Source organism: Patiria miniata, unplaced genomic scaffold (genome assembly GCF_015706575.1).
Source record: "Patiria miniata isolate m_02_andy unplaced genomic scaffold, ASM1570657v1 HiC_scaffold_30, whole genome shotgun sequence".
NCBI classification, from domain to species: domain Eukaryota; kingdom Metazoa; phylum Echinodermata; class Asteroidea; order Valvatida; family Asterinidae; genus Patiria; species Patiria miniata.
In genome coordinates, this window is record NW_024037070.1 from 6,989,763 (window position 1) to 7,010,346 (window position 20,584).

The 20,584-nt window shown below is 38.8% G+C and overlaps 1 protein-coding gene across 1 annotated transcript in view; it reads right to left on the reverse strand.

The window, feature by feature from the left end:
* Nucleotides 1-20,584, reverse strand: part of LOC119739394 (guanine nucleotide-binding protein G(o) subunit alpha-like) — a 31,180-nt gene extending 10,596 nt beyond the window's left edge. The window contains exons 1-5 of the mRNA XM_038214332.1: nt 20,076-20,584; nt 19,585-19,627; nt 8,192-8,333; nt 4,613-4,773; nt 3,118-3,246 (exon numbers count right to left, since the gene is read on the reverse strand). Of these exons, the coding sequence (XP_038070260.1) occupies nt 3,118-3,246; nt 4,613-4,773; nt 8,192-8,333; nt 19,585-19,627; nt 20,076-20,193 (593 nt within the window). The 5' untranslated portion in view covers nt 20,194-20,584. The remainder of the gene's footprint in view (nt 1-3,117; nt 3,247-4,612; nt 4,774-8,191; nt 8,334-19,584; nt 19,628-20,075) is intronic.

Consider the following 20,584-nt stretch of genomic DNA (forward strand, 5'->3'; position numbering starts at 1 on the left):
TTGGAAATAAAAACACCTAGTACACGATATAAATCCATTACTTGCTATTGCTGTATCGAATCAGGATACAGGAAGCAAGTTTCCTATGCCAGGGGTTACCATTGGAAACGAGGTTGAAAATAAAGTAACCCATGATGGGGACGAAGTTGGAATCCAACACACTTTTAGGTCTTATATACCTCGTGTGGAAATGTGAAGGCTAAACTTACTTGACCTCTTGACGTGCATTGTGAAATTTGCACTCAGGGAAATATGGACTCATTTGTTGCATTGTGCACGTCTAAGTGAACATAATTAGGACAGTCACAGGTCATGTGTGAGGGTTATCAAGTCCAAATAAGCCTAGATTTCATAGGAGTCCAGATTCCATTATGAAACCGGCTCCCTCTGTACTTGTCATCAAAATCGTACGGATTTCGCATGAACATTTCGCTGAAAATTTCACATTACCATTCCTCGTTGTTCTTGGTATATAGTGGGAATGTACTGCGTGTAAATGGAAAATAATGATCACCGAGTTGAGCTTCTGTGTTGTGTGATAAGCTGCACTGAAAGGACTTGGGTTATTAAAAGCATCATTGCACAAAGAAATGGTATCGCATGACAGTAGTGTATAGTGACGTGTCGAACTAAAATGCATATGACGTTAATCCAATGAAATGTTGCCATTTAAAGGAACATAATCATTTGGCGTGACTGCATACGATATACCGTGCACGTAAAATGAAGCGATATAGGCCTACCGAGAAATAAGATGGTATGCCTATATTTGTGTTCTGCGATTCGATGTGATAATTGACTATGTATAGTGCTTTATAGTGTTGCTCTGAATGAACTTGCAATGAGAAGTATAACGGATACCGTAGAAGCAGTAAAAAGTCTACCGGTATATATAGTAGCCGCCAGGGAAAGCGTTAGAGGTGACTCGGTGATATCTATTATATCCTGAATATTTACATCTGCATATAGTTGAAACTGCAACGGCGCACAGTCACACACACACGCACAATAATGTATTCCCGCGCGCAGACGACAATCTCCGGAGAAAATGGCTCGTAATGAGATTGGCACGCCGCGATATATGCAGACCGTTCGATTTGTTGAGCTCTCTGTATGCGTGTGGGCATCAACGAAAGCTGCGTCATCAGTATCAAAAGGATGACAAGCATTGACCTGATCTACGTCATGATGCAAGGGAGTATACGCTGGCCTGTTGAATGAGGCCAGTTGTGTGTCTTTTTGCAATGGTCAGAGTGCTCATTTTGGTTGCAGACCAGTAAACAGACTGCCATAGACCTCAGTGGTAATTACGCGCACTTCCCAAAATTATTTAAAAATACTCACAACTCTCAGAGGTGTTTGAGATACATGTCAAATTAAAGCTTATTTCATCATCTTTCATTTTCGGTCACATTTTTGTTCTACTATCCAATGACTTTTGGGAGAAAATTCCAAAGATGATCACCCCCAAAAGCAGTCCTGAAGCCCATCGCCATTTTTTCAAATAGACGCCTACGCTCCATCACAAAATAGATCCATTTAAGGGCTTAAAAACATCCAAATTTCACACATTTACGAGCTTGCAGTCCTCTGCACGGCTTCCACCCGTCTATTTAAAAATCCTGAATTTCACGGCCCTCAAAATGCTCTAATATGGGAGGATTTGAGGGCATGCAAATTGTGATTTGGCCAGCGTAGGCAATTTTGGGCCTATTTACTGATATCACCCATCATGGAATTTACTCTCGACTCATGCGCAGTATTACTTGCATGGAACGGGGTGATGCTATATTCAATAATGCAACAGTAACGATATAGTTCTCGATGGCGCCCCAAAAAAGAAACTTACTTGAAGTTAATTAAAAGCCCACTTTCAAGATTGACCTAATTTTATATTATTTTTGATAGACAAATCAACTTGTGTTGTTGTTAAACAATCTACGAGTAGGCTACCACACGCCGTGTCATAGTAAGGGGGTCGCCGCAAAAAGTGTACATCAAATTCAGTTATGGTAAATGTATTTGCTACATCGTGTGCCAATTTTCAGAAAACATTGAATTTCGTTCTGTAAGCAATAAAATTAACTCTCTTGTACTTAAAAAAGGACAGATGTATCCCTAGATCATACTAGATCGTTCTACGTACGTTTTTTCCCCAATGTTTTGAGGAAAAATTGGGCTTAGCTGCAAATTCCTCACAAAATGTAAAATGCATGGATTGCAATCATTTTTGAATATTAATATTTTCAAATTTAAGTCAAAACTCACAACGTGAAGAGTTTAAATTCATCATAATTTAACAACAATTAGTGCAAAGATCGATTATATTTTTTCCCAACGAAATGCCATTAAAAACATATTTACCATGCGTTACAGTTAAGCAGGTGGATAGTCATATATTAATTCATTCACATTGTTAATAATAAAAAAAAGTACAATACTATGATTCACCGTGCACAGAAAGCAATATGAACTAGGGCAATGTGAGTCAGACTATGTACTCTCAATGCCTAAGACGAGTGGTAGGCCTATGTATGGACAGGTCCTTCCCGTCATGAATGGCCAAACTATTGAATTACAAAGTGGTTTCATGAAACGGATTCAATCATTTGGTCAGATCCGAAGAGGTCCGCATCAATCAATTAAATCTTGTGTGATGAGATGGTCAAGGTTATAATCATAGAAGGATTGTCCCACAGGAATATTCGGCATTGTGCTGTAATAAATTGCCCTGTGGACCAAAGGACTAATATGGAAAACAATCAGACCGGACTTATAGGTATATAGCCACGGTATAGTGCTGCAACAATCCGACATGTAGATCTAAAACTAAAAAAAAAATTATATCTGAAAACCATGTAAATGTGATTTCTTCAATAACATGCAGAATAGTATAGGCCTATGCCTTTACTTGGGATAGGGCTGTGCCGAATATTCGAAAATAAGAATATTCGATCAATTAGCGAATATTCGAATATTTATTTTCGAATTCGAATATTCAGAGGTGAAATGCAATGAAATAAAAAGGTGGAAAAACTTTCTTTTTTAATAACACAAGTGCATTCACTTGAGAATTCCCAACAACGTATCCAATGATTTGCAGTCTTTCTCACCTACCTGAAATGTAAATTTTTGAATGTGAAGTGAGTTTCTACTATTCCCGTAGTCTTGACTCGTGTCCGTAGTATGTCTTGTTCGTTAGGCAGGTAGTCGTCGGATCCGATGCGGTCCAAACTATCTAAAAAGCTGACAAAAAAGACCCAGAAAAATTCTAAGTTTCATCATATTACCTACCATAGCTGTTTAGGAAAACACAAATAAGAGGTGAAGAACTGTCAATGTCGGTACAGTTTCCTTTACAACTTGAGCATTTGTCATGTGCCAAGTAAATTCGATATTAGGTTTTGCCCTTCACCGACGTATAAATACTTGTGTACTCAGCGTGTTACCCCCGAGTGACAGTGAGAAAAATCACTCGGGTGGGACTCGAACCCACGAGGTCGTACTTTCTAGTGCAGACGTCTTACCACTCGACCACCGAGCTTGCCGGGATCGACTGGCTGGTTCGAGTCTGATATAGCAGCGGGTGCCAAGTGCTTGTAAAAAAAAACCTGATCAGGAGTTGACAGTTTTCAATAAGAATTACCAACAATTTAAGAACTCAATCTGAAGACCTCGTAACTATCGGTCCATTCACCTTATTTCATAATCTTTTTCCTCTGAGCTAAAAGTACGAATTTAAATCAATGACATAGATTTGTTAGGTCGTGCACTCTGCTCTGTAACGTCCCTGGTCAGATTGACCCGGCATCCGGGTTCCATTTGGCTTATACTTTTCAAGGTCAAAGTTGACAAATTTGCGGGTCAAAATGGCACTTCTTTGGATCATTGTCCAAGTCATTTTGGCCCGAAAAACCTTGGCAAAAGTGTAATCTGACTAAGAAAAATGTCAATTTTGACCCTGAAAAATATGAGGCCAACTAGAAACCGGTTTCCGCGTCATTATGACTAGGGACTTTTTAGAGTGTGCAGGTTTTGATTTAAAGATGAACTACTTCCGTAGCCATTACAGAGGCAATCTTTGTTTTGTCGACAACATTTGAGTTTGACAAATATGTCAATAGATTGCGAACTAAACGACACCGTTCAAGAGCTCTACGCATTGTTAGGTATTTTGTTCTTAATACAGTATGTGATCACTGTATAGTCTTGTCATACTCGAGAAGACACATATGGGGGCTAATGTGTATTCTAAAAAGATATCTGTATATAGGTCTATAGGATGCCGGTTCAAGTTGCTGCCAAGTCACGCACAGTCTTGCCCGCACCCACTCAACAAAGTACAGGTTGACACTACAAGACAAGATGGTAATTACCAAGCGTATAAATATTTTAATATTAAACGTCCCGCTAGTCCCCAAGATGTGCTGCTTGTGCTCTGCCTTCAAAACATTCATCCATAGATCTCACAATGCAATCTTACAAATCTTGTAACCTGTTGGCTGCGCATGAACCATCTCAATCTACATATATCTATGCATGCGATAAACGATGAAGTTATACCAAAGACACGTAACACAACTAACCACGGTTTAAGGGAAACGGAACTTACTATTTAGCTGAATCGTTAAGTTGATACTCTCGGGATCTGTTAAAGCACTCCTGGATCCCCATGTCAGACCAGAGTCTCGATAAGGCGCCTCTCAGAGGGCTGGAGTAAGGCTCCGAATCTAGCATCTTACTGACAATGTCAAGCACCATCTTACAATCGTCCTGCGTGTACATCGAGGTGAAAACAAAGGGGGATAATGGTTGATAACTATCGGGGCTTGTAGTTTCCAATAAGCAGAACATGCTGCTTAGCGATTTATGAGCTAAGCATGAATCGCAAACCGTACACTATTTACAAACCGGAAAAAGTAAGGTATATTAGCACTTTAAATGACTAACTAGAGTGAAAGCTTTCGTAGCTACGACTACGTCATCAGACGCAATGAAGAGGGTCATCATAATATGGGTACATGTACAGTAGAAACAAAAGGGTGGTGTTAAATCAATTATCAATGGTGCAGTGTGACGAAAAGCCACGATCCATTTTAAGGCCTAGTTGAATGCAGTTTTGTCAGTTATGAATAAACTTTTGTTCTGTGGTTTCCCTGTCCACCCTTGTTTTGCCTAATGGTGTGGGAATGTACAAAATGTAGTCTCCGTTCAAGAAATGTACAGACACAGCTAATTGAAGCAAATGATGCTCCATTTAATTAATATCATAGTCCATTATAACGCAATGTAAAGAACGCATATAATGGTTGCTGAAAAGGCACATTCACCGCTGCGACCTTCAAGCCTTTGTAAGCGTTTAAACGGTGACATTAACTGTCGTATCATTTAATTTGGTTCCCGGCAACATCATTGGGTTTATTATTAATTATGTGATTTCAAAGTTGCACCGTTCGTCCCATGTCGGCATATTCAACTCAAATGCAGATGGCGTTGTGTACTAAAAAACATCCTGGGTTTGTTTTTCTCCTTTTTTTCCCTTTAGCTTTGGTCATTCCATTTTGTCAGTGCCAAGCTAAACGTTACTCAGCAGAAATAAGTCAATTAATCTCGCCATTTCATATTTGTGAAAAAAAAATCTCCTTTTTTTGTTATTAGAAAGAGCCTACTAACATTACAGATGTTTTATTGTTGTTTTTCTCAATTTATAATCGGCACGATCATAGCGCGATAATATATAATTACATGACTCAATGTGCTTTGATTTTCATGTTCATTAAAGGTACGGGAAATAAAATAAAAAAGGTTAATAAAGGTTAATGAGGGGCATACGGAAACATTTCATCATAAGGAGCATAAAAATCACGCATGAATATTCAACAGCCTAACAGTATCGTTTTTAACTTTCACCGCCCCCTTCTGCAATGTAATTAATTCACGTACCCAATATAAAATGAACACTAAAACAAATAAGCTTTGTCAGTGGAAGCCGATATCCACATGAGGCGAATATGCCGAAGCTATCGTAGTGGGGCACAGATAAGAATAATATTTGGGGTAATTGTGCCTTTGCATTTGACGATATAAGCATGACTTTTGACACACGGTCAGAGTATGTCATGTGAAAGATATTTGGCAATAGGGCCACCGCAGATTGGCCCTTTGAAAAAAATATAGGTAGAATAACAAGCAATGGCAGCCATTTTGAAAAAAAATTGAAGATTGCTTGTTACTCTACCTATATTTTTTCGAAGGACAAATATGCGATGGCCCTATAGCCAAATGTCATTCTCACGACATAATCAGACTGTGTTCCAAATTCCATGCTTGTATTTCCATACTGAAACAATAACATAACAGAAAGCAAAATGCAATATTGTGGAGGCACAATCCTAATAAGCCAAGGCTCACTGCGGAGTGCCTTTAGAAGAGAAAACAAAGACATTAAATAATCAAGTAGTTCATTAATTAAGTCAAAGACAAACATAAACAAGAGGACAAAATGATCTGACCAGAAATGAATTAAGAAACATGACTGAAAAAACTGTTAAACTGCACGAGAGGTGGCAACACTGGAGATTAAACCAAAGGAAACAACCAAACTATGCTACATATTGGGAAATAAGATACTCTTCGAAAGAGTTCTTAAAAGAGCCCACGGAGGTTTTGGACTTAATTGATTGGTCAATGCTAGTCCAAAGACTGGGACCGTAGAAGCGAAGTGTGTTCTTGTACTCTATAGACTATGTTACATTTGACGTCATACCAACGGGGCAGCCGACAGGCAACCAAAACAGTTAAGCATCTCGTGCATGTTATTTTGCCCACGTTAAATAGTTATGTCGCCACCTTTCCACCAATCATATTTCAAGATATACATTGTACACATGCAGTGTAGAAGTGAACAGTTTGCTGAAAGTTGGCAACACTTGACCAGTGACCACAACGTCCAATTTGTAAACAAAATATGTACCATGGTCAATATATTAGTATATTACACTGAACTAAACATAAAATGCATTGGTACAAATTCAGGTTTTTTTTCTTATCTCAAATACAAAATGGCGTATTTTCAGGCTAAATTCTCAGGAGGCAATTTTGTCAGTGTGTTGATTAACAGATCTAACAATTTAACCCTTTAAAACAGTTGATAAAATTGATGGGGTTTTCTTTCTGAATTTAATGATTTATTTCTTCCTGTACGTTCATCTTTACCGTGTCCCAATAATGTTTCACTCGCCAGCCGGGCTAGTTAAGGAATAGTTTGACTAGCCCGCCGCTGTTTTGACTAGCATTTGGCTAGCGGGCTACCGCTAATTTCGGACCCTGATATAATGGTACAAATCTGATTTGAAATCAACTCTGCCACACAGCGTTATTGTGAAACAAAAAAAAGTATCTTGCCATGGATTTTGTATATATGCAGTAATTAAATGGCCAAACATTGAATCATTTTTACATTGCAATTTCGTGGGGTGCATGTTCTGTCCTCTGACAAAAAGGTTGAAAATGGGGATAGGAGGCCTGTCCCCCGTCACTAATGGTTTAGCTATATAATCGTTGTTGTTTTTGTTATACGAATTACGGATGACGGATACTGTATTTTAGACCTAATCCCTATTATGCACAATCCAAAAGCACCGCTGGCATACGTGAAAATACAGTTACGGTAGCGAACTGCAATTTTTGTCTGCAACCAATAGTCATTGACTTTTATTCGCATGCATCAGTTTGTAACGAAATGGTTCTCAGACTTAACTTTCAGTTAACAAAAATAAACATTTGCAGAGCTATAAATCAGGATTAAAAAGGTGAAATAACTTCATCGATCAGTACAGGACTCTATTTAACACTATTTAGGAAAGGAAAGTCACTCACGTGATATGTTTATCGCATGCGTATTAAAGTAAATGTCTCTGCTAGCCTGCAGAAGATAAACAACCTTGCTGGCGGACTTGTGCTAGCTATATACCTCATGCGTGGCAGCCATCTTGGAGGGCACTGTCTTTGTTTTGCTAGAATATGCATGAGTGTACCTTTTGTGGATTCATTGTTACTGAATTAAAATAACAAAAGATCCCCTCTAAGATCGCTGCTACACATACGGTCAATTAAAAAACCAGCCACTGCATTGACACAGTCAAAACTACGGTGTCCCATTGCTGCACTGTGTTGGAATTCTATAACTCACCTCTCTACTTGGGTCTTCGTAGGATATCTCCAACTTCTCCATGGCTCTGAGTATAGACACCATGGACTGCAGGGTGTTGCTAAATACAACAGGTCGGTAAACCTTTGCATCTTCGTCACTGAATCCCTCTTCGTGGATAATTCTAAAGTCAATGGAGAAAACAGTGTATTAGATTAAAATCCTCTCGGAACAATTTTTTTTAATGAAGTACAGATTTCAATAAAATAAAAATAAAAACCCTAGGCTTGCCAGTCGAGCTAGACCATAAGTTAAAGCACCTATGCAATGTAATTATTTTTTTTTAAATTGTAATCCTTGAAAATGCACCTTTTTGTCTCATTTAACCTTATGTTCAATTTTTGTTTTGCCATTTCCAAGGGTAGTTTGGTGGCATTTTGGTTTTTATGCTAATGCGAATTTCCATATTCATGAGCTAAAGTATGACGTCATTTCAGCCAGTAACCTCAATGTTACATTTATTTTAGCATCAAATGTTGCAAGAAGTTGATGTGATGATTCGCTGTTGTGTCAGTACATGGCAGAAAGCCAGTGAGCAACTTTTCTCACAGATTTTTCAATAAGCAAATGTTTGGGTTCACCATTTGAACAGAAAACACCCAAACTGAGCAGTGTCTTCCTGAATTGACATCACAACAACAGCGCCCTCAGTTGTCCGGAAAAGCATGGACAATATTAAATGTTAAAGAAGTGCACTTTTCGATAAGATTAACCAAAAAGGGATGTCAAATAGTTTGTTTATATATACATTTAAGAGGAGTAGAAAGTTGTACAAACTATGTTCCTGATAAAAAATTCATTTCACGGCCCTTTAAGCTAGAAAATGCACAATTCCTGCGCTAACATCAACTGTGAACATTGTACACGGTCATTATGATGTAGATTATTATAATCAGTAACTCGGTCAGTCAGTAACTCAGTCATTTAGTGCATTTTTTGTAACAAAATAGATTTCAGTAAAATCTCAAAACTTACATTCACACGATATTTGTAAAGATAACACTTCACAACCTATTCTATACTGCACTGATGCTTTTAAAGGCACATACGATCATTTGCATTTATCCCAAAGTATCCTACCGACAAAACTTGATTGGATTCAAGATGGTACTGCTTTTAAACACCCTATGAAATTAATCCGTCTGGCTTGCTGTCATTTTGAAGAAATGAACATTCTAATTCTTTGCATTTTGAGTGGTGTTCTTAAACAACTGCAAAAATTTTGATACAAGAAATATAATGAACCACAGATACGAGTTTACCTGGATGCAAAACGTATTCGCCTTTACTAACAGCCCAACTTAAGGTAGAAATGGCTGATATTATGGACATCAACCTGTACAGGCGTTTTAGCAATGGCTGGTGTGGTGAGTGAGTGATTAGCGGATGCCCGTGTGTTGCAGGCACCAATCATCAGCATACAGCCCTGGACAGTTTCCAGGAAAGCCTGCCCTTACAGTTATTGATTCGGTTAGGGTTGTTGACAACTCTCCCGCCAAATCGTTATTCTACAGATATGGGATATACTCGCCAAAATAGAACCTGCGAACTTTCACATCAGATTATGCTGGTTGTATTCCCATTCATTATTCAAATGATGCTGTTCTTGTAGGTACGGTCTCTTCCCTTTATTACAAGTTTACGCCGCCCTGTCAGTGGACGATCGTCAAATGGCTATAGATTAAATTGGTACAGCATGGGTAATCCGGTTCGTTAGTGTGACGTCACTTCAGTTTAAACCACGCCCACTTTACATTAAGTAGCATTGGAACCATTGGAACCGGAATTTAACGCAACTTGAGTGTTTATCCAATGGGCGCTAGTAATCAGTGGTGCACGCGCGTGTAAAACGAAGTCACTAACGAACCGGATAGCGCCATTGCAAGTTGCAACCCACATTATACCTGATCAACTTGTTATGGAATTCAAGGAACTTTAGTGAGTTTATAAGGAGGGCCAATTTACCAATCCATTAAGCCCCGCCCACTGATGTTTTGACCAATCACAGCTGTAATTTAGAATGCCCGACATGCGTCACAAAATATATGTCCGACTATATGTGCATTTGCGTATGACGCGCGCGGCTGGAACATGAAGTTAGGTATTGAGGAGGCCAATGCGTTGTTGTCCGCACGTGCCCAGTGGGCGGGCCCTGTTTTGAATCTGTTTTGGCCAAACTAGCTAAAAAGATGCTAGGAACAACTTATGACCATTCGTTTATCCGAAATCGACGGGAAGATCACACAGTCGTGCTTTACATACCCCTCGAAGACAAGGCATTGTCTTTCCCACGTACGTATTCGCATGTCGGACATTCACTACGGCAGCGATTGGTCCAAGCGCCATTAATGGACCAGTCTGTTACTATAGTCAGCCAACTGAATGCGCGTCATTTAGGTCACCCGGAAATGAATTCTGCTAAAGGAAAGTCCCCCTTGTACTACAACGGCTTATAATGGGCCTACTCACCCGCTGCTGTAATAATGAAAACGCAACATCAAAGCTATATCAATCAAAATCGGCATCCGTTTGATATCAGTCTTACGTGGTGCCATCTGCGCATTAATGTTGCCTTATTATGCATGGATTATTTTGGACGGGAATTCTGCCATGAACTATAGCAAAAGTGCATCCAGCTTTGACATAACGGTGAGGTGTATGCACCAATACCAAATGTGCGTAAAGGCGTGCGCCCATGGCTTATCGCGCCTAACATCGGTGCTGATGTTACTTCAACCATTTGAAACGAATGGGGACTATCTAAAGAGCGGTGTAAGGATATATTATATGACCAACATAAGACAATAGTTCGAAATTAATAACAGAAGACGTACTGATCATCTTTGATCATCGCAGATATGTTTTTCCATGATCAAAATTAATATGATCAAATATTCATTCAAGCAGGACAAGATCTACAATCGTGACATTTTTTTTTCAATAATACAGGTTCAACAATACATCCACTAACATTCAAATTCACCTTCAGGGCAATGTTCGCGGCTACAGAAAGTAAGGATGTGACTTTACACGTTTAAAGGGCCATGACATGAATTTTACTTAAGGACATAATATTTTGTGCAACTTTCTACTCCTCTTAAATGTATATGAAAATAACTGGACATCCCTTTTTGGTCAATCTTATTGAAAAGTGCACTTTTTTTAAACACTTAAAACACACTTAAAACACTTTGTGAGAAAACTCACTGGCCTACTGCCATGTACTGACACAACAACGAATCCCCCCCCAACAAAATAACGACAGGAAAATATCCCAAATTCTGGCTATTTGTGTGTGTGTGCTGAAATGGATGTAGCATTGAGTTTTCTGCCTGAAATAACATCACACGTTTGCTTTTTCCTTTAAACGTTAAACGAAAAAAAACCCCGCTACATCCATTAAAAAATTTCCCCAAACGTTTAGACGAAACCCGAATTATAGAAAGGGACCGACGTTCACGCGATCTTCCTTTGAGTTAAACATACAGAGCACAAACAAATTAACGATGTTTTCAAACCTTTAATTTACACGACTTTAGAAGCCCCGCGGTGCTTGATTACATTCGAGGTAAACGTATAGTTAAGTTTGTACGTTTTCAATGGCTGCCGTCTATTTATCATGTCAATCACTGTTGATTTATCATGTCATTAACGTCGGTCTGCAGACATAATGGGCAGGCGTTAGCCTTGCTAAACGGTTAAACGTTTAAATGGTTCTTAAAACTATTTGCTAAACGTTTACCAATTTAAACGCAACATCACATCATTAATAGAAAGTACAGCACCGTTGACTAATGAACTTCCTCATGCATGGATGACAGATGAATTGGTATGTCGTTTTCACATCATATTGTTCGAGAGAATTTCCATGTTTTCCTCAAAGTAAAGTTGATTCTTCCTTTTTCAAGTATACTTTCAAGCAAATTTGTATCTTTTAATGTAAGGAACAACTAATACAGGGTGTCCCCCCCCCAAAAAAAAATAAGTTGTGCAATCAGATATCCTTTAATTTCTCAAAAACTACTTAACACGAGTATTTCATCTTGATGGAGCATATTAATTATACCCTTGTGTAGTATATTCAGTAAAATGCCATGGAAATCCGTTCATGCAAACCAGAGATCTAACAGATTTTAAAAGGCTATGGGTTTTTCACCCATTCCAATGGGAAGTGATTTACACAGTTAACTTAATTTACATCAGAGTGAAAAGGCCCATGACAATCTGATGCACTGATATCACTAACTGTGTAAATCCCATTGGAATGGGTGAAAAAACATAGCCTTTTACAATCTGTTAGATCTCTGGTTTGCATGAACGGATTTCCATGGTAATTTCACTGATTATACAGGAGTATAATTAATATGCCCCATCAATATGAAATACTCATGTTAAATAGTTTTTGAGAAATTACAGGATACCTGCTTGCACAGTTTCTGGGGACACCTATATCATGTAGTCCGTGCGACGGCAAACTCGCATTCCATAAAGTGAAAGCGAAAAGCACAAAGAACTAGTGCTCGAGAAAGCACGAATATTTTACAAAGAAAGCAAATCAATGCAATGCAAAGTGCATTTAACATTCATTATTGTGCTGTGAATGATTGAATTTTAAAACGCATCTACAAACTATAGGTAACCAATAAACTGCAGACGTTAAATAATACGAATGTAGTTTATCCAGCAACAATGTCAACCATTCAATCAGATAAAATGTGAAACACGGGATCGAAATTTACGAGTTTTTTGTTGGCATTTAAATTCTATAAAACGCTTCTGAGACCGTTTTAAAAATGCAATGAGTCACATTTTCAATAACAGTTTAGCAGGTTATTTACTGCAACCAAATTTATCGTACATCGCATTTTGAGGCCTATATTTTTCACAGTGGTCGGATTATATTCTGCAACAAGGCCAATTTGTCACCTGCATAATAGGAAGATAGCAGTTAACAGAGCGTTAATAAGTCTGGACACTATTTGAGGGCAATATATAGGTCAATACATGATAATCGTGCATGTGTGGGAAAAAAACTACCGTTGTTTGGCCTATGCCCAACTCCTACGCACATAAGTACGGAGACTCTCCGCATGTATTGTTTGTGGCACAGGGTACATTATGTTTTATTCATTATCCACGAATGCTGTCGACTGTGTATCAACAAAAATGTTTTTGAACGAGGGGCTCGATATACTCGCTATGTCTGACGCCGATGAGTTCTTTTGTCATCGTGGAGCAAAATCATTAGCGGTGTGCTTATAGGCCAAACCTGATATCCAGCCGTATTTTCAACATATTCGCTCATCAAGATAAAATCACGTGTGTGTTATTCTGGTAATAAATAAATGTAATATTTCAAAATGGTGTTTAAGAAGTTCAGAATACCAAAGTATTGGTTTCTCTCTGCACTGTACAATGCTGTATGGGGATAGGGTATTAAGTACATGTAAATAAGTGTGTTTTCTGCCTGTTGTTACATCTGTCGAATGTCAAATGACATTTGATCCCAAAAGCACCCAATTCCAGTTACTCAAGTATGCAACTAAATTTTCCTAGTATGTAACTAGTTAGCAAGGTTCTTAGTTAGGTTCTATGAATTACAATTTAGTTGTCAACTCCATAGTAGACTACTAGGCATTTCAGTATCCTACTAAGGCCTAGTTGGCTGCTAAGTTAGTAAGGTTTCATGAATATGGCCCCTGGACACGTAGGCCTAATGTTTAGCGTCTAAACATGTTAACAAAGGGGTAGCAAGATTGTGTTAAATTGCTATACAATTTTTAGAGTGTGACAATACGAAAACGAAGCTTTTTTCCCTAAACCGCACCGAGTAAAACTCGTTTGCTACACGTTTTTGCATATTGCCAAATGTACAGTAATATAATTTTATTACCAATAATTATTCACATTATTCGTACATCAGCTGCTCTTGAATCGATCAATTAACTTTTATAGGAGAGGAAGAGCATACAGAATCAAGTGAAATATGAGGGCATAAATCCAAAGCTGATGCGAAGGCCAATGTGTCTTTTCGTTTTAAATCCATTCCAAATGCATGTTGCCATTCAGCGCGTGTTCAACATTCACTTGGGTACGTATTCACATGGCTAATCATGTAGCTGATTAAAAAATCACAATCCTGCAATTCTGCCGCATAATGAGTCTAACATATGCTATTTCCGCGTTGATAGTATACTACATGTAGGCATATTAAGGCTCGCTGCTTTTTTGGCGTTTGCGATTAAGTTAAACGTTTTTTGAGTACGAAATGACAATCTGTATATATTCTTCATCCTGATTGCACTAATTAAGAACGTCGAAGCGGGTCTGGTTAGTTAAGCATGATCACGTCACAATTCCAAGAACATCATTTGGGTAGGCCTATAAGAGTACAGTCGACATCTGATAAAATAGCCCCATAAAATAGCCACATATTACAAATGTCATTTGTTTAATATCTTTGCTACAAACCTACATGCTTGACATCCATCACGGTGTTCACATTGAAAACGTTTTTACCCATTTTTCTTTCAACCACAACTCTCCAAGGTGTTTGAGACACACATCAAATTAAAGCCTATTTCATCATCTTTCATTTTCTGTTAAATTTTTTTGGGGTTAACCGATGACGTTTGGGAGAAAATTCCATCCAAAGATGATCGCCCCTTAAAGCAGTCCTAAAGCACATCGCCATTTTGAAAAAAGGAGGCCTACGCTCCATTGCAAAATATAGCAATTTTAGGGCCCAATGTCATGCGGATTTTCACAGAAATATGAGCTTGCAGTCCTGTTCACGGCTTCCACTTTTTTTTTTTTTTTTTTTACAAACCCTCAAGTTCACGGCTCACAAAATGCTGTAATAGCAAAAAAATGAGGACATGCAAATCGTTATTTGACCGGCGTATATATAGGTAATTTAGGGCCTATTTACTGAAACAGTATAGTATAGTGCCTCCACATGATTTAAAGGTAATTATACTTTTGCTTTTGCTGTAATATTTTAGAAATGGATGTATTAGGGTGTTAGTATTTATAGCAAATATCGTTACACTGACTTGTTTAAAGTTTTGTGTTCATGAATGCCGGGAAAAAGCACCCCCCCCCCCCAAAAAAAACAACAACAACAACACGGCTGTGCTTGAAGTCTGGTTCCCTGACCCTACTTCAGACGAAACGGAGCATGAGACGTTGGAGACTCAGAGAGCCAGACTAGCTGGCTTGTACCCCTTCACGTGTGTATCAGATTGCAAACAAAACGCGGACTATTGGCCTAAATGTGGTAAACTGGGGGCGGTATTTGAAAAAAAGTAAGTTTTTTCAACGATGGTCGGCCGACCATCGTTGCAGATGTTGTAGGCCTTTAGTGCTACCTTTAAATACAGATTCTATTAGACATGAAAATATAACTGATTTTGTGCACGACTCGTTCTTCTGTCAACTTTCTGTTACAATTACTGCCAGCATTATTCTCCAAAACTCAAGCATAATGTAGTAGTACAGCCCGAACACACAAACAAATATCAACGACTTCAGTACGCTTACAGCGTGCATGGAGGGACGTAAATTGGTACAATCGGTAGGATATTATTTGCCATCACACTTGGCATCTTAGACATGCTATTATGCAACATACTTTCACATCGTGGGTCATACTTTCCCTTTGCGGTATTTCATTTCTGATAGAATATGTATAAAAACCAGAATAACCTTTAAATTTGGGCCCAAAGCCAACTTTTTGTGGCCCTTGCAACCAGTTCAAGCACAAATGATCGTGGTTATTTTTTGGACAGTATCATTTTTGCCACCCTACAAAATAATCAGTAAAAATGTTAAACAATGCTATAGGCTTCAGAAATCTAAATTCAGGTGCAGTCCTATCCGTAATAAGACGGCGATCAACACTTTGCTCGTTGTCTACTTAGTAAATAGAACGAACCCTAATCGTAGATAATCCCAAAATTAAGACATCCTATACAAGGCGAGTCAAAAAGAAAGTGACTGAATTCGAAAAAATATATAAAATATGTGGCTCGCTCCAATTCACAAAAAAAAGAACCCACGGGCATGAAGTACATAATATTGACTGGTAACTGTGTACATTTCACGTAATTTGCATACTCCATTCCCAAGCTACGTCTGTGTTCATATGAAGATCACAAAATCCAGCTGTCCACCACTGATCAATTACCGTTCTACGAACTGATGAATACCCATTAAATACAATAAAACATGGACGGTTTCCCACCTCGATAATGGGGGAGAACTTGCAAAGGAAAACATACCAAAATCGTCAGTAATATTTCAGAAAAAAAAAATGACTTGTTCCTCATATTCAAAACACAAAATCTGACAGTAAAATAATGTTTCAGTCTTCATTTAAATGATTTAAATCTCATTTGTATTTGAATGCTTGTGTGCCAGCTGTAGTTCTCACTCAGCTCAATAGCTTCCAACGGCATTCATGGACAGCTATAAAAATGGGTTATTTTAGTAAAACGTGCATAATTTCTGATAGCACAGATCAATTTCAGTAATTCCTTTTTAGGGATAAGTGAAAGAACATGCTCTTCCAAGATATACTTCACAGGTGTTTCAAATTTGATTGATTTTTAAGGAAAAAAATCATTAATTCGGGTCACTTTCGTTTTTGACTGTAGTAAAGTTGCTTCAGCAGTATATGGTTTTCATCTGCATGTATGTTTTCATGTTTCTTATGTTGATGCCCAAAACATGTTAGATAATACTGACAATATAGAAATAGATTGGAAAGTAAATGTAATATTTGTGCATTCATTAGTTATAAGTAGGGTTTATATTTGACTATTAATGTGTCGCGCATGCCATTTCCAAGCACAAATCTCAGATCTGGATTTCAAACATAAAAGATTATCACTTACAGGTCTGGTTCAATTTGTTCATTTGAATTCTTTTTTCCCTGCATTAAACATCAATTTCAACCCTACGTGTAAAACCGTTTATGACTGAACAGTCCGGAAGATTATTCTTGTCACGTTGTTGAAGTGCACATAACCGTTATTAAATAATACAACTTTATATTTTTAAAACCAAATATGAGATGATGTGAAATTTCAAATAAATTAATCAAATACATTTTATTTTCTGGATGGCACGATTGACTTTGATGCCTTCATTTGAAACATTTAGAGTATTTTTACTCCATCACGGTATTACAGAGGAGTTATGTTGAAACCATAGAGTACAGAAATGTCTTGTAAACCTAGACATTGTGTATACCATAAAGGTTTACATCAGTGCTTTACTTAAATAATAAGCCTGCGCGTTAACAGTGTTTTATACTCGGTCATATTTCACATTGTTGTTCATCGGTAAAACGATATTGCGGCGAGACTTCAGGGCTTTACTGGCAGGGGTCAGGCGGAGGTCGAGCTGACATCTGTGCCTACTATCACGGTTGAGTGAAAGGCATGCTAGCACACATCCTCATCTCGTCATCTTCATACCAAATGGACTTCGTTTCAGTTTGATCATGGCTAAAAGACGTACAAACATGAGCAATCTTATTGTGTTGTGTTTTACGTACATGTAGATCCGCGCATGTATACATTGTGCGTTACTGAATACCTATTCATGATGGTTGTCGCAGCTGACTTACTCGAGGTGCAGCGCCAAGCAGACTAAATTTCTATCCGTTTCACATTTCCAATTATTCCAATTAAATTGTCGTTTGTTCTCCCGCACATGAGTACACTGAGTGAAACTGCAGGAATATGTTTTGTTTCTGGCAGTCCATACATGTACATCTTTCTACATTTTTCATAGTGATGAGTTTTGTTTATTTTTGGTAAATATCCAGCCTAATATTTTTATTACAATTTTCATTATGTGGCTGTTTTCTTGGAATCCATTTCTACTTCCAGTTTCTAGATGTATATGATTACTGTGTAAATGAATGTTTAAAGAATTAACATGTCAACTTCGGAAGTGGCATTTTTTTACTTGAATCTCACATTTTGACTACAATAAAAGCAATAGTATACATTAATATAAAAACAGTAGTTATAGAGGCAATCGTTGATTTTTGTTTATTTTACTGATTAACATTGTAATGCTTCGAGTCTGAGCCGATAACTGTGCAATGTCCTGTACAAATAATACCAGTTATATTTCAAAATATTATATTCTTCTGATGAAAGGCCGACTGAAGCGTAACACGATGCAATATGTCCAAAACACTGACCAAATGCTGGCAAATTTGCGTTATATCTTAATTTGATTTACACCTGGAAAATATGAAAATAATTATTGTTATTGAATTGAATTAAATCATTAAATTGAATATCTAGCTGTTATAATTGATTGGATACAGGTGTTATAGTCAGATTGCTAGGTCATATACATAACACTGGGACTCAATACACATCAAGACCAAATTGTCTTTAAAACATCTTAGTTTTCCCACTGATCACTCGCTTCGTAATTGTACTGGACACGCGTTGGATAATACACTATCAAGTCATTATGCCCGTTCCTTCAGGTCAACGTACAAAGGGCGAATGCCCTACATCTGATAAACGCATAAAAATAATTGATAATCATTTTAGTGGAGCGTTAACAGGTACAGTGCCACGCTTATCTATCGGGAAGCGACCGAGTTCATGGCTACTTATGCAGACACTAAACAATATGTATGCAAGGAAATTGTAATGTTATCGGAAAGCCAAGCCCGCTTCCTGTCTTTTATAACGCTATTATATTTAAAACCCAGCGGTCCATGCATACAGCGCTTTGAATGCTCATTGAGTTCAGCCAGCCTCTCTCATGTATAGGCCTATGGGCCGATATTGCCTCGGCATGTATCCCGATAATTACTGCACAGCGGCCGCTTTGACGTAAACACATGCACGCAGCTAGCTACAGACAATAGAGATGATGTTGAAAAAAAATGGCGGTACTGGCAAATTGTGCCGAGCTAGCCGGATGATAATGATGATGAGGGGTCCACATCATGCACGCGTCGCTGGCTGTGTGATGGCGTCAGGAAAACAATAAAAATATAGGGATCGTGACACACTAAGCGCAGCGTGACAACTCTATTTGCGCAGCATTATGAGGTCGGGTTTTATGGTTTTATAGACCGCCATTGTTGGGTTTCCCCCGTCGTATATATTCATCTAATTGTCGCCGCTTGCTTGACCCGTTTACTGGCTGACGGGCACCAGCTGAGGGGAGGGGCGCCGGCCGCCGTATAGCTTGTCCGTGAGATATCGGGCCTACCAGATTGACACATTATGTGCCTCTCTCCGATCGTGTTTCATTCATTTTGGGTGGAAATTAGACCGAGGCACCCGAATCCTGATCGGCGGAGAAATGGGGAAACGATAGCTCAGACTTACTTCATCTGTTTGACGATTGTGCTTTTTCCCGATTCCCCTGCACCTGTAAAACGAACAAGAAAAGGAGATTTAGTCCTCGGCAATCATAATGAGGCAAAATGTTAATGGTGCGGACGAATTTGACTGACGGCCGGGCGCGCAATTATAATACTCCCGACCACTTGTAAACATCCTTGGTTGCACTGGCGAGCAAATGACTAAAATCCCATAGCTTGAAAGGGCTGAAAACCTCCTCAACGACGACAAGAACACTCGAAAACACAATGCATCATCATGCAGAACATATGATAAGCCTCTTGAGCAGCAATCGTTGTGTGAGAGGAAAATTAGCTGGCTGGGTGTATAGGAGAGTCTCGTATAGCGAGCAACATGACAATAAATCGAGGGAAGACTAACAAGTGAATACTGTCAAGCGCCAAAATCGTTGCATGAATCATTCAAGTTGAGATGCGGTCGGTGTAGATCAGCTAGCAGCACGCCCAGCAACTCACCCAGTAGTAGTAACTTAACATCCTTGGCCGCTTGTAGTCCGTCATCTTTCAAAGTCTTGTCGATTTGCCGGCTTTTCTCCACTGCTTCGCGATCCTCTGCACTCATAGTACAGCCCATCTTGTCTAGGGTGAGGCACACAGCAAATCGTATGCAAAAAAAGCCAGCCTGTGTGAAGTCGGGCCGTATTTTTCCACGAGCCACCCGTTAGTTAGTCAGCAGCAGCCCCGTGACGTCTAGCTGTCCAACGCGCGCTGATATTTCGTAGGGTTGTCCTGTGACGTAAATGCCGAGTAAATGAGTTTGGATCCTGTACACACAGCCGGCCGTATGGCGATGCGTATACGTATAGTGGATATATGGCAAGGTGTGGTGCAGACTGTAAGACAGTCTAGTTGATTGGCATGACAACGTCACGGCATACATCGCCCAGGCGGCCCGCCGTTCTCATTCACACACGGATTATCACAAACGGTAAACTTCCCCTGCTCTTTATTATGTCCTATAAAAA